Here is a 13678-nt window from a genome sequence, read left to right as displayed (position 1 = left end):
TATATTTTTTTTTTAACTAGAGCTTCCCTTGGGGCCTGGTATGTGGTGCTATCATTAATGGAATCCATGAGCTCAAGCTTTGAATGCCAAAAGGATAGCTTTCTTTGAACTTGACCAATGGCTTCCACTCTCTTTATCTTTGAAGGACACCACTGGATAAGATCATGCTTTATTTTTACAGGAGAGAAAGAGAGGAGAGAGAGAGAAGAGAGAGAGAAGTAGGCTGACCTTGAAAGTCTTTAAATGAAGTGACTAATTGCTTTTTGTCTCTGTGGTCCTTGTTGTATATATTTTTTCTATTCTTTCTGTGGGTATAGTAAAGATAGACGGGGTTCTCCAAACACTAACCCAGGTGCCAACTCTCCATCATCCTCAAAGGCCCGGAACACATCTAAGAGTGGGAAGTAAGTGAAAAGTGCTCCTGTACATCCAACATAGCTATCAAAAAGCCTTGTGCTGTCCTCATTTTATCATTCATTCATATTCATTCAACAGAGATTTGCAGAATGCCTTCTGTGTGCCTCACACTGAGCTAGTCACTGGGGAATTGAAACGAGACATGTGTCAGTAATACCGGGTGCGTGAGGAACTAAGGAGGGAGGGAGGAGAAGGATGGGAAAGTTGGGAGATGACTTTGGAAAGACAACTTAGGACTGACTGTGAAGGTCAAGGGCAGAAGTCCGTAAGTGCAATGCAATATTTGTACTATGAGTTTTAAAAATTAAAGAAAAAAGAAGCAGCAACACCGATTAATCATTTTATGATTTGTAAAATCCATGAAAATCTGTGTTTGATCCATACATTGAGGTTTAGGGTTGAGTTAGAAGAACCTGGTAAGCCATTCCATAAATTCCTGGTTTACGTACATTTATGTTTGAACCATATCACTGATTTACATGCTATGTGTATTCATTTCCTAGTACCATGTCTCACGTGAAACTGTCTTTTTGGTATTACCCAAACTTGTATTGGCTGAGTATTTGTGATATTGGATTTACCTCCTTGGGCTTGTTCCGGAAGACAATACTGGCTGATCTCTCCCTTTGGATTCAGCAGACCACGGAAATCTGAGGCAGTGTGATCCTGTACAGATGAAATACCTCCAATTAGGCATTTCCCCTTCAATATGACTGCAGCCCTTTGGTGAATGACTTGGGTTCTCTGTAAGCTATCTCTCCAGGGTGTGGGGCATTGTGACAGGTGTAAACACAGCCCAGAAAGAGCACCCGACCTGCCTCTAGGTGAAGATGAAAGATGCCTTCATCATGCTAAAAGCTCTAATCTAGCAGTAAGATATGTCACTACAAGAGCACGGCTTTGCAATGAAAGGTGAATTTGTAATGGTCATATATTTTATGTATTCAGCATTGGACCGTAAATGCTGCACTTTGAATATGATCTTATATTCAATTCCCAAAGTGAAAGATCTATTGGCTGCCTTTTTCTCTTCTCCTCCTGAATACCATTTCAGGTTTGCATATAAAGTTGAATGTGGGCTATCTTGGAGAATATAAAAAATGGCGGTGAAGACATAAGACTAAATCTCTGAGCAGTTAGAACTCATTTCAGTTATTTATTGCTGAACACCACAATCAAAATGCTATATAAATTATGAAGGAAGGGAATTGATGCACACATTCCCAAGCAGCTGAATGTTTTCAAATGACTCCCAATTCATGGTTAACGTGCACTCTCAGTTAACAGAGATGGCATTGGAGAATTGCTTTTAACTCCACGCTTGCGGAAATGGCAGACCCTGTCTGGGCACCTTGTACCTACCTTGCTTGGTACACTGACAATTGCAGGGCACAATCTCCGTTTATTAGACCCTGTTGTATAATTATGGATATTTGTGATTCGATGTTGTATTTCAAAAGGGGCATTGTTTTTTTTCTTTTGGTTTTGCCGGAGCTCACTTGTACCTTTTGAGTGAGGAATCTCAGCGTGAGGCACAAAAGGAGCAGTTGGTAGCATTTGAGTTAAGATGACACAGAGAATGCATACCTAATATTATACTCAGGCTTTTAACAGCAGGAAACCTGAATAAATACATTCTTAAGTAGATAAACATGATCTATATCACACTTGCTATATTTGGACACATCCCAAGCTTCTGCCATGGTGAAGGGCTTCCCTCTTCGCATACTCTGAGCGAAGTGGCTTTTATTTGCCATGTATAGTGACTTACAGATTGAGCTAGTGCTTTTTAATGCTTCATTGTTTTGTTGGTTATTAGTGGAAAATTAAAAGTTTTCCCATATACTCTTCATGGATATATGTGCCACGTTCCCTTGCACTGTGCCCCTCCTCTCACTTACCTCTTATCACTTTTCAAGAGGATTTTTGGTTTTGAGTGGGTTTTTTTTTTTCTGTCACTGCACATTTTCTCCTTCTCAGGATATCTTGCTCAACAGGAACAGTATTGACCTTCCATGAGCGAGACTCTGAAGGGCATTTTTCACACTTTATAGAACAGTGTCTCTGGATGCTTAGGCACTGTGCCCTAGTTCAGACAGAGTTGTGATTTGCAGTTCCTGCTGCACTGTCTATGCATTTCCTTGGTTTTGGTGTGTGTCATGGTAAGGAGGGGATAGGTAGATTTGCACCCCAGAGCTTTTCCCCGTATTGCATTTCCACAACAGCATGGAGGGTGCTATTCTGCTGAGTTTTCTGATGGTATTTGACCTAATGACAGTGGGATATGGAGCAGTTTTTAAGAATTTCTCCATTCTTGCGATATTTTGCTTAAAAGAATAGTCTCCAGTTCCATCCAGGTTGTTACAAAAGGTATTAGTGCACACTATCTTGGTGTTGGGCACACTTATAACTTTGACTCAAACTGCACTAAAGCAAATTATGTAACCAAAATGTTTGTACCCTCCTAATATTCTGAAATTAAAAAAAAAAAGAATTTCTCTGTTGTGATTTTGAGGCTAGATATAGGCTGGGAGATAGAAGGAGAATTCTTTTCCTCTCCGAAAAGAAATTGCGTCTCTTCTTTTTAAAGAAACAAAAAATGCAAAAGTCAAGCTGCATCACATATGCATCATACCCGAAAATAATAATGATACGTGTTGAGTGCTGTACTGTGGGTCAACTTGTGTACTGAGCACTTGATACATTTTGTCTCATTAATCCTCACCCACCAAAGGCTCATGAAACAAGCATTGTAATTATTTCTATTTTATACATGAGGAAATGGAGACTGAGAAAGGATTGTAGTGTGCCCACCTGAGGTCTCCAAATGAACAATTTTGGTGAAAACTTCCTTTGGCACCAATAATAGTAATAGTAATAATAACTAAAACATATCAGGCATCTACTTTATGCCACTGTGCTAGACTCTGGGGCCACATAGATAAATATAAGATATAATAGGTGCTCTCAAGGAGCTCACAGTCTTAGTAGGAGAGACAGAGGATGATAACATGGTGTTTAAGTGCTACAATGAGGTCATCATAGTGTACTTTTGGAGCCAAAAAGTCTCCCCTGACTAATGCCTGGGTTGGATGGGGAAGAGGTCATGTGGGACTATCAATGAAGGCCCTGAGAAGTGACCTGTGAACCCTTTAATATTATCCACTTACCTCTCACGTAGCAAGGCTAGGTCAGAGGAAGAAAATGCAAGTCTGTCACTCAGGTGGACAGAATCCTGTGTGTTGGTCAGAAGAAGTAGAAGTTGTGGATTAGGTCAAGCTAAAATTGAATGACTAATTCCACCTTTTTTCCAACTTTCAATCCATTTGGAGCCTACTGAGATTTAGTGTCGCACGCTGAGTAGCTTAGGAAACCTACAGCTTAAAAGTTATGTCAGTTCTGCTTGCTCTATTTCATTGCCTGGATCTGAAGCTGGGTAGCCAACCCTCTGTTTCAGGGAGGAACAGATGGAATGGGATATGTCTGAGCAGCAGAGCCAGACTACCCTGGCAATGACTTTCAGGGAGGTGCAAGCAGTTTCTTGTATGCTGACAGTGAGCCAAATTGAGAAGACAGAAAAAAACACATCAGCGTGGAGCTGTACCACTGAGATCAGAAAGCATAGGTTTTGCAGAGGTTGACCCATGACCAACCAGGCCAGGCCACTCTATTTAGCCTCACATATGGTTCCCTTTGGTAATGTGAACCTGTTATTCTGGCCAACACAGCAGGCCACAGTTAATCCATTTGCTGACCCACTGGATTGTCCCCAGAAAGCACTTAAACTGTCAAAGCTGAGCATGCGCAGTAGCCACAAAGAGCTTTTATAATGTTCATTTTGTAGCAGAGCATTTTCATACTTTACATGAGACTAATTCTTTTACTGAACAGATAAGGACACTAAGACTCAAGAAAGGTAAGTCCCTTTCCGCAAGCCACACATCTAGTTACTAGCAGAGGGCAACCTAGAAACCTGGATTTCTAATAGTTGTCTAATGCTCTTTCCACTGTAATGTATGCTACAATTCTCATGGAGAGCAAGATATTTGAGCTAATCACACCAAGAGAGGCCAGGAGCCAGGCTTCAGGATGTCCAGCCGAGTGCTCTCCCCTCTGCATAGGTGGGCTCGGCTAGCCACTGTGAAAACGGTGACTTTCTGGAGAAATTAGAATCATCCCACTTTTAAAAAAATATAGCAGTAGCAATGATGAAAGGAAAAAGCACACACTTCTCAAATGTTTCACTTTTTCTCCAAAATAACATCACTCTGATTGTGTTTGGACAGTCACCCTTTCTCAACATCATTGTTGAGCTATCTCAAGCCTCTAATATACTCCTTCATCAACGAAGCAATAAAGAGAACTCACAGATCACTACAGCAATTCTCCCTCAAATCAGCCAACCAAGACTGAGGAGATGGAGAGAGAGAGAGAGAGAGAGAGAGAGAGAGAGAGAGAGAGAAAGAGTGTATGTGTGTGTATACATATACACACACACACACACACACACACACATATATATACACATATATAACATTCAGAGGCATCCATTTAAAAATTAGATTGCAAGCAGTTGAGATGATGATCGAAATCGATCACTCCTCTCAGTCTGAGATGTTTTTCACGTAGGCTCAGGTTAGGGAATGACAAGGACTAAGTCCAGTTTTCAAATACTAGCGAAGGCCATAAATATTACAGGGCCAGTGCAGAGCACCCAAGCACGGTGCCTGGTAGATGATGCTATAAATGTCGAATTAAGTACTATAAGTGATGGCTTGAATGAATTAAACCAGGGAAAAGGAGGTATATTAAAATGGGGGCAAAGGTGTACAGAAATGGGATATGACATGACCAAGTCAAACCTTGCTCACTTCACAGATCTACCTGGGGCTGAGCCTGGTCACAGATGTCACAGGAAGACTGACTCCAACGTGTCTTTGCCAAAAGCATCTCATAGAGAATAGACCTGTTTACCTATTCAGCGGTGTCTAGATGAGAGCAGTCAGAAGCACATAGCTTCATAAATAAAGTAAACATACTGACACCCCTTTGCTTTTGGCTGGCAGGAGCCAAATGAAAAACTTTTCTGCCTTAGAAAGATAAAGTGAAATCTTGCTTGCTCTGTATGGGTTCAGCATGGAGCAGTTTTATGTTCGGATTCAGCTGTTTCTGTGTTCATCCCTGGAGTCACAGTCCTGCATATTATATTGTGATTATGCCATTTCCTCTAATTGAGAGCCATGCATTGCTTCTAAGACAGTAGGCTGTGACTGTTGCTAAAACCCCTTATTTTGCCTCTGTTTGTATGAAAGTGTGTGTGAGAGGGTGTTCTTTCATTTCCAAATGGCTGTATGCTGTATGAACATAGCAATCAAATGGCCAAGTCTTTCACTTTTCAAATAATCACTACAGTTTTATGTGATATGATGTCAGTCATTCCTTAGTTTAGCTATTAGAACAAGTCTAATATCTCAAAAACTTGTTACAAACCAAAGCATTAAAATGACTGACTGCTTTCTCGCTTTCTCTCTCTCTCTCTCTCTCTCTCTCTCTCTCTCTCTCTCTCTGTGCAATTGCTCCTTTGTAGAAAAAGACAAATGACGAAAGCATAAACTGATGTCAGAATGAATTCCTAAAAATGGCTTTTAGTAGATTGTGCTGGAGGATGAGTTCATTTGTAGCACAATTACCTTTTCCTTCAATATTCCTCATGCAGGATAGTGTGAGACCTTTGTTCACAACAAAAAATTCAAATCTATCCCAGAAAGTATATTCATTAATAAGGCAGGAAAGTAGCCTAAGCCATTTGAAAAAGACTTTCAATAACAAGGGGTAAATGACATAGGCTTGACATACTTTGATGTTTAACTTAGTGTTAACCAGCTGTAGCATAGGGCTGTTCAAAGATCTCTTTAAATAAATTAATCAGGAAGGCTTGTGTGTATTTGAAAGGACATCAGCTTTAGAATCAGATAGACCTGGACTTGAATCCTAGCTCTACCACTTAATTAACTTTGTACCTACCTCATTGGGATGTTGTGAGGATTACATATCATAATCCAAGTAAGGCTTTCATAGTTCCTGGCACATGGCAAGTGCTCAATAAATGTCAACTAGTGATTGTGTTTGTTTCAGCTGCCAGCGTATTGCAGCTGGGGACAGTGTGACCTGGCCAGTATGATTCTGATGAGCTCTTTGGTTGGCTCAGCTTGCCTGGTTATCTGCTTTTGCCAGTTCCTGAAATGGGGAAGCAGAAGCCCCAGCACTGCTAGCACTACATAAATAATGCCCACAGATTGGATGTGACAACAAGTGAGTGGCAGATCCAGGAAGAAAGTCGGACCATGGAAACATTTCCTACCAAGTTCACATGCAACTCTGTGATGGTTAGGATGTATAGTAAACTTACTGACATAATAAATGCCGCCCCCCCACCACCAAATATGTGACTGTCCATACTGGTCATGGTTCTATAGTTTAGTCAAGAAGAGTGGTCTTTTAATCAAGCCTTGAAAAGCAGAAGCCATTTTTCTCTCCTCTCACCAGCCATACAAAATCTTGGAGGCAACGTGTTGCTCCTCTCTAGAACAGGGGTCTCCAATGACTATTTTTTTCCATGCATAGTTGAGAATTCTCACTTGCATTGCTCTGGAGGAGCTCAGAGTTATGTGCGGTTCCCAAGTGCTGTCTGGAATTAAACTCCTTTCTCTCCCACTCAGGAAAACCTAGGAATGCAAGGAAGAATGATGTTAGACAGGACTCCTATTTTTCTCCAAGTATTAAAAATAAACTCTCTCTCTCTACCCATCTCTCTCTTTCTGCCTCCCTCCTTTCTTCCCTCCTTCATTTTCTCATCTGTTTGTCCACTCATTTATCAGTTCTCCATCTGCTCTTTCACCCCAACATTTTTGGCTCTCATCTGAGCTCTTTCTGTACTACCTTGACACCTATGCTGAAAATCAGTTGTCCATATGTATTTGGGTCTATTTCTGGACTCTCAATGCTATTCCATTGATCCATATGTTTATCCTTATGCAAATATCACACTGTCTTGATTACTGTAGATTTATAATAAGTATTGAGGTTAGGTGGTGTGAGCCATCCAACTTCATTCTTCCTTTTCAAAGTTACTTTGGACATTGTAGGTATTTTCCACTTCCATATGAATTTTAGAATCAGGCTATAAATTTCTACAAAAAGAGAAAAAAGCCTGCTGGGATTTTGGCAGGGATTGTGTTGAATCTGTATATCAAATTTGGGAAGAACTGACATCTTAACAATATTGAGTCACCATGAACTCAGTCTATCTCTCCATTTATTTAGGTCTTCTTTAATTTTACTCATAAAGGTTTTTTAGTTTTCAGGGTACATACCTTTCCTATCTTTTTTCAGATATATCCCTAAGTATTTCATACTTTTGATGCTGTGGTAAATAGTATTGTTTTATTTCAATTTCTAATTATTTAGTTTTAGTATATAGAAGTATAGTTTTTTTCTGTATATTAATCCTGTATTCTGCAAACTTGTTAAGCTCAGTCATTAGTTCCGGGAGTTATTTTTTTGGACATTCCATTGGACATTCATTGGATATTCTTCATAGAAGATTATATCATCTGTGAATAAAGACAGTTTTATTCTTTCATTCCAACATGGATGGCTTTTTTTCCCCCTTGCCTTATTGCACTGGCTAGAACCTTTAGTACAGTGTTAAATAGCTATGAGTTTTTTGGTGTGTAAATAATTTGCACCCACTTAACTTTGTAAAAAGACACATTTAACAATGGAGAAAGACTTTAAAAATGGAAGTGTCCTCTGAAGATGCTATTTTGAGAACAAATAGTTCATCACTGCCTTTATCACATGGCCAAAGCTAGAGTCCCAAAGTACTGTACAGAGATTTCATCAGAGGAAAGTAAATCCTATTCATAGGGAGAAGGTGGGGGACAAAAATGGGGGAAAAAAAGAAAAAGAAACCCTACACTTCATAGAATCACATACACTCTTCTCATTATCCTCATTCTCTCATTCATATTTTCTCCTTCCCTCCACCATTCTCTCTCTCTTCCCCCCTCCCCCTCTCTCCTTCTCTCCCCCCTCCCTCTCTCCCTCTTTTCCCCTCTCCCTCTCTCCCTCTACCTTTCCATAAGGTTTTTAAAAGAAGCAGTATAGTATAACGGTTAAGATAGCAAATACAGGAGCCCAATTACAGTTTTAAAACCCTAGCATTGCCCTGGACAGGTTACTTAATCTCCCTTTGCATCGGTTTCCTCACTTGCTAAGCAAGGGTACTAATAGTGCCTGTGTCATAGGGTTTTCTTGAGGATTAAATTCTTCATTTAAAATTTTTATTGAGTGTATGCTAGGTACCAGGTACTATTCTAGGCTCTAGGGATGCAGAAGAGAACAAAACAGACAAAATTTCTCACCCTTTATGCCCATTGTAGTGGAGGGATACGATCATTAAACAAATAAGTAAAATATGAGTATTTTGAAAGGGAGTAAGTCATAATGGGGAAAAGCAGGGGGTAGGGATAAGGAGTGATGGGAGCAGGAAATTTGTATAATCTAATTAATGTGGTTGGGGAAAACCTCACTAAAAGGTGATATTTGAGGAAAGGTTTGATTTATTTAAATGAGTTAACAACACATGTAAAGAAATTGGAACAATTCCTCACATATAGCAAGCATATATTAATAAAATGCTTTTATTAACTATAGTTTATGGAGTGTTTTTAATGTGTCAAGCACTGTGCAAGGTACTTTACATATTATTTTATTTAATTATTATAAGAGGACTATAGAGTGTTATTAGCCCTTTCTGCTGAGGAGGAACCTGAGATGACATTGACTTGCCCAAGATCACGTAGTTATTAATAATATGTGAATGGGCCAGTACTCAGATCACATCTGGGCTTATCTCATGAGGCTAAGTTTGTCCACCCTTTCTGGAGATATCCTTCATGCTTAGGGACTATATCAGACTTAGATTCACTAAGATCAGAAGATTGGTCCTGCTGGTGGAAGCCTTCCTTGGAATAAGATTGAGTGGGTAAGAAGGTTCTGCAGGAGCTGTAGGGGGTGATGAAATCTCACTGTCTCCTTAGTATTTCAACTTGAGAATAAAGGTGATATTGCCTGGCAGTCCACCACCAGCACCTGGCTTGGACACTCTCATCACTTCGTGTGTTGCGTGCAAGCAACCTAAGAATGGAGGAGTAGGGAGAACAGAAATAAAATGGTATTATTGGTCAGTGGCTATTACTTAATTACAAACATGCTTTGGGTTTTCAGGATGGTCGCTTGCTAAAGTTTAAACGGAAAAGAAAAATGAAAACAGGACTCAGCTCATTGATGAGTGAACTATAAATTTTGCCTGGAAAATGCTGGCAATGCTATAAAATTCAGGCCACCATCTGTTAGTGCTTGCTTGAAGTAGCATTTGTACTGGATAATTAAGATGTCACATGCACTTGAAGCACAAATCATCAGTGCACGGGTGCCTAGCATCCCTGGAAAGATTGTGGATGGTGAAGATGGTCTGAGAAGAACATCGTATTGCTTAAAGGATATATTTAGAGTATATCACAGGAGCCAGTGTTTTGGGTCACTTGAGCGGGGTTGAGTAGAGGAGGAGATGAGAACATCTGAGAAAACTGCTTGCTTGAATTGACTGGATCGTTTAATCAAAATGATCAACTGGCTGGCCCTTTGCAGTCTGGCAGACCTGATATGTTTGGCCATCACTGTCTGTAAAGCTCAGAATGAATTTGGGGACATGAGGGAGAAGAGAGGCAAGTCTGGCTAAGCCTGGAATTCCTAATAATTAAAAAATCATTGTCTGTGTGATATTTTATAGTTTACAAAGAGCATTCTCATCCGTTACTGCATTTAATTTTACTGACAATCCTATGAGGCAGGAATTATATCTACATCTTACAGATGGGAAAACTAAGGCTGAGGGAAATGGCACATTTTGCCCAAAGCCACATAGATAGAAGTGGCAGAGCCATGACTGAAAGCAGGGCTCATTTAGCTCTAAAGCTTAAGTTATTTTCCCTACACAATAGGGCCCAAGCACAGGCCATTCTGATATTGGAATCAAATAATTTTAGGTACCTGCAAAAAAAAAAAAAAAAAAAAGAAAGAAAGAAAGCTTTACACCTTTACATACAGGTAGGGAACTTTCAGAATTTATTTCCAACAAAGATGATAAAGACCACCAAATACAATGAAGGCCAGGAATTTTTCAGTAATAAGAAATAACATTTATTGAGTGCTTCTTGTGCACCAAGCCCTGTTCAAAATGCTTTAAATGCATGCATTATCCCATTTAGTCCTGAAAACTACTCCATGACATTGATTCAAGGAGAGCTTATCAGTTGCTTAGATGGCATGGTCCGTAGCAAATTCTGAAGGTTCCCTTCGGGGTGGATGTCCAGGCACCTTCAGCAGACACAGCAGACACAGCATGGCTGGATTGTGGAGCTGAGCCATCGTAGTGATTCTCCCAGCTTTGGAGTCCAATGAGTTTTGCTTTTTTGGCATCAAAGATTGTAACTGATGGAATTAGGAACGCTGGGCTTGCTTCCAAGTGGCCCCTCAAGAGTGTCCCTCTTTCTCATCATGGTTGGGGAGGAGATTTGTGCTCCACAGGCTTTAATGAGATGCTCTCTACCCAACGTCTGCATGTTTACCTTCATTTCCTCCATTTGTGCCTATGGACCCTTCAAGGGTGATCAAGCTATTTTGTGCCTTCACAGTAAGCACCCCAGCACCTGCTCTAGTTGTAATCTTTGTCAGAAAATAGTATGCTGCCACTGCCCACCCACATTACTCTCCTAGGACTGCTCCCCTTGCTTCTGTGAAATGCAGATAATCGTTCTTGTCACTCCTCCTGGCATCACCAGGAGGGTGTGAAAACAAGCAATATAGTGTCTCTAGAGACCTTGCAAAAAATAACTAGGCACAAGTACAGTCTTCCCAGGGGTTGTTAGGAACGTTGGGGAAAAAGTGCTTCTCCACGTAAGTAAAGTTGACAGACTCATACCCTCTTTCCCGACAATGCCTTCTTGCCATCCTTATGCCAGGTTTGCAATAGTTGTCCCTTTTCTCACACAGATAGTCATGTCCTTTCCCAATTGCATGCCTAGTGCCTTGCCAACTATTCATTTTTCACCTGCCCTCCTTTGACAGCCATATTTCAGGGGCTAATTAGACATACTCAGCTTTGTCCTTGAAAACAAACATGTCAAGTCTGGAGGCTGTGGATTTCTTTACCTGATTATCTGGTCTCTATCCCCCACTTGATGGCAAGAAACAACCAAATGCATTATGTTGTGTATGGCTGTTTATTTTTTCTGCCTTCTTATAATATAGGAGGCAGTGTTACCATTCATTACGGAATGCCTACAATGGGCAAGGCATTTTGTGCTAGGCAATAGGAATACCAAGAAAAAGCATATTCTCCCTCCCACCCTCTCTGCCCTGCAAATATCTCCTGGTGGGGAATCTGCAGTCACCATTCTCCATTTCAATTTTGGCTTCTAGCAGATGAAAAAGGACTAAAAGAGGTGTTAAGACGCAACCTGGGCTCATGGAACCATTACGATGCATTTGCCACATCCTTCCTTTGAGTAGATGAGTGGTTTTCAATCTATGTTCTGTGCAGCCCTTGGGTCCTGAGGCAGGACTTCAGAGCCTTGCATAAGTGGGAGTGATGGGGTGGTGTGAAGTGGTAAATAGATAGGGCTCTAGGCCCCCACTCCACCTCTCCCTGAGTGACTCCATTTTAATCTGCTTTGTATATTTGAGTCTGCCTAGATTTCATTTTAAAAAGCCCTACTGCTAAGAATGAGTTGATAACTGCTGGTGTAGACGCAGCCTGAGAATACTCAGGGAGCAGCGTTTGGGATAACAGGCTTTATCCACCATGCCTCAGCTCCCCAGTGACAGGCAAAGCAGTTCTGGCTATTGGACATCCTTGCAGTCCCCTTGCTCACTTCTGCAAGATCTTTAAAAAAAAGACAAAGAAAAAGAAAGAAAGAAAGAAAGAAATGCTTCCCTTCGTATGGACAAATTGCCCTGAACAGATGAAAGGGACCAGACTGACAGGTGATTGTTCCCTAAGATTACAGCCTACACCCAGGCTGAACCTGAAACACTTGGAGGGGAAAAAAATGCCTCAGGTTTTGAGTAACGCTCCCCAACTGGCTTCTGCTCTCAAGACTAAATGAACACACACTATTTCCACTCCATTTCCTTAAACTGGCCTCTGTGCTAGGCTGTAATGAAACCTGTAGGGGAAGAAAAGACCATTAGCTTAGGGAGAGGATTATTTTAGTTGCTTAAGCCATCCTCTCCCGGAAAATAGTCAGACAGATGTTTAGACCAAAGTCTGCCTTATTAATTCAAATGCCATTAGAAGACCCAGGGGTTTTTCTCATATATATTCACTGTAGCTATTTTATATAATGTTATACACAATTTTGTTTATAAATTTGAAACTCTCTCTCTCTAGGGGTTTATATTATGTTCGCTGACTAATTAAACCTTGTCACCAGTCATATAGTGTCATTGTCAGGCCCAGCCTTCCCTTGGTTATACTGGTCTCCTCCCTGTCTGCCAAGTGTCCTTTGTTCCATATCATTGCACCTATCTTGAATAACCTACATCCTTCATCTGCTCCTATCCAAATCCTAGTTTGTTCGAAAGAGCTCAGTCTTTCAAATTAAATAGACATGGTTTTGTATCCCAGCTCTAGCACCTTGGACAAATTATTTAACCTCTTTAAACCTCAGTTTCCTCATTTGTAAAATGTGGATAGTAATGAACCTCCCTCTCTACTAGAGATTCTTTAAATATTCAGTGAGATAACTTATGCAAATCTTCTGGTACATATTGGTGCTCAGTAAATGGAATCACTGTTATTACTCATATGTCAAAACAATTAATGTGCCACTTCCTCTATCATGTCTCTCCTGATGCAGCCTGAGGGCATCTCTCCCTCCTCTGAACAATACCCATCTAACATTTAACCAGGCACTAAGATGGGTCATTCATTTATTCACGAATTCAATCAGCAAATATTTATTGTACATTTAGAATGTGATAGGCACAGTATAGATGCTGGGGTGGGGTGGATGTGGAGAGGTAGAAGTGAGAGAAGGAGGGGCGGAGGTGGAGATAGCAGGGCTGAAACAGACATAAATTCAGGCACTGCTCTTAAGCACCTAATTTTCTAGCAAAGAAGATGCTCGTATAC

At 40.6% G+C, this 13678-nt stretch overlaps 1 protein-coding gene across 2 annotated transcripts in view; it reads left to right on the top strand.

Moving 5' to 3' along the window:
* Nucleotides 1-13678, top strand: part of HS6ST2 (heparan sulfate 6-O-sulfotransferase 2) — a 282979-nt gene that overhangs the window by 242089 nt on the left and 27212 nt on the right. The window contains exon 4 of one of the 2 annotated variants that reach the window (XM_012653284.1): nt 318-404. The exons of the other annotated variant lie outside the window; for it this stretch is intronic. Coding sequence (XP_012508738.1) covers nt 318-404 — 87 coding nt within the window. The remainder of the gene's footprint in view (nt 1-317; nt 405-13678) is intronic. 2 annotated transcript variants of the gene reach the window in all.

This window comes from Propithecus coquereli, unplaced genomic scaffold (genome assembly GCF_000956105.1).
Source record: "Propithecus coquereli isolate 6110/MARCELLA unplaced genomic scaffold, Pcoq_1.0 Scaffold42, whole genome shotgun sequence".
NCBI lineage: Eukaryota > Metazoa > Chordata > Mammalia > Primates > Indriidae > Propithecus > Propithecus coquereli.
Note: the sequence above shows the minus strand (reverse complement) of the source record. Positions and strands in the feature narration are given on the sequence as shown.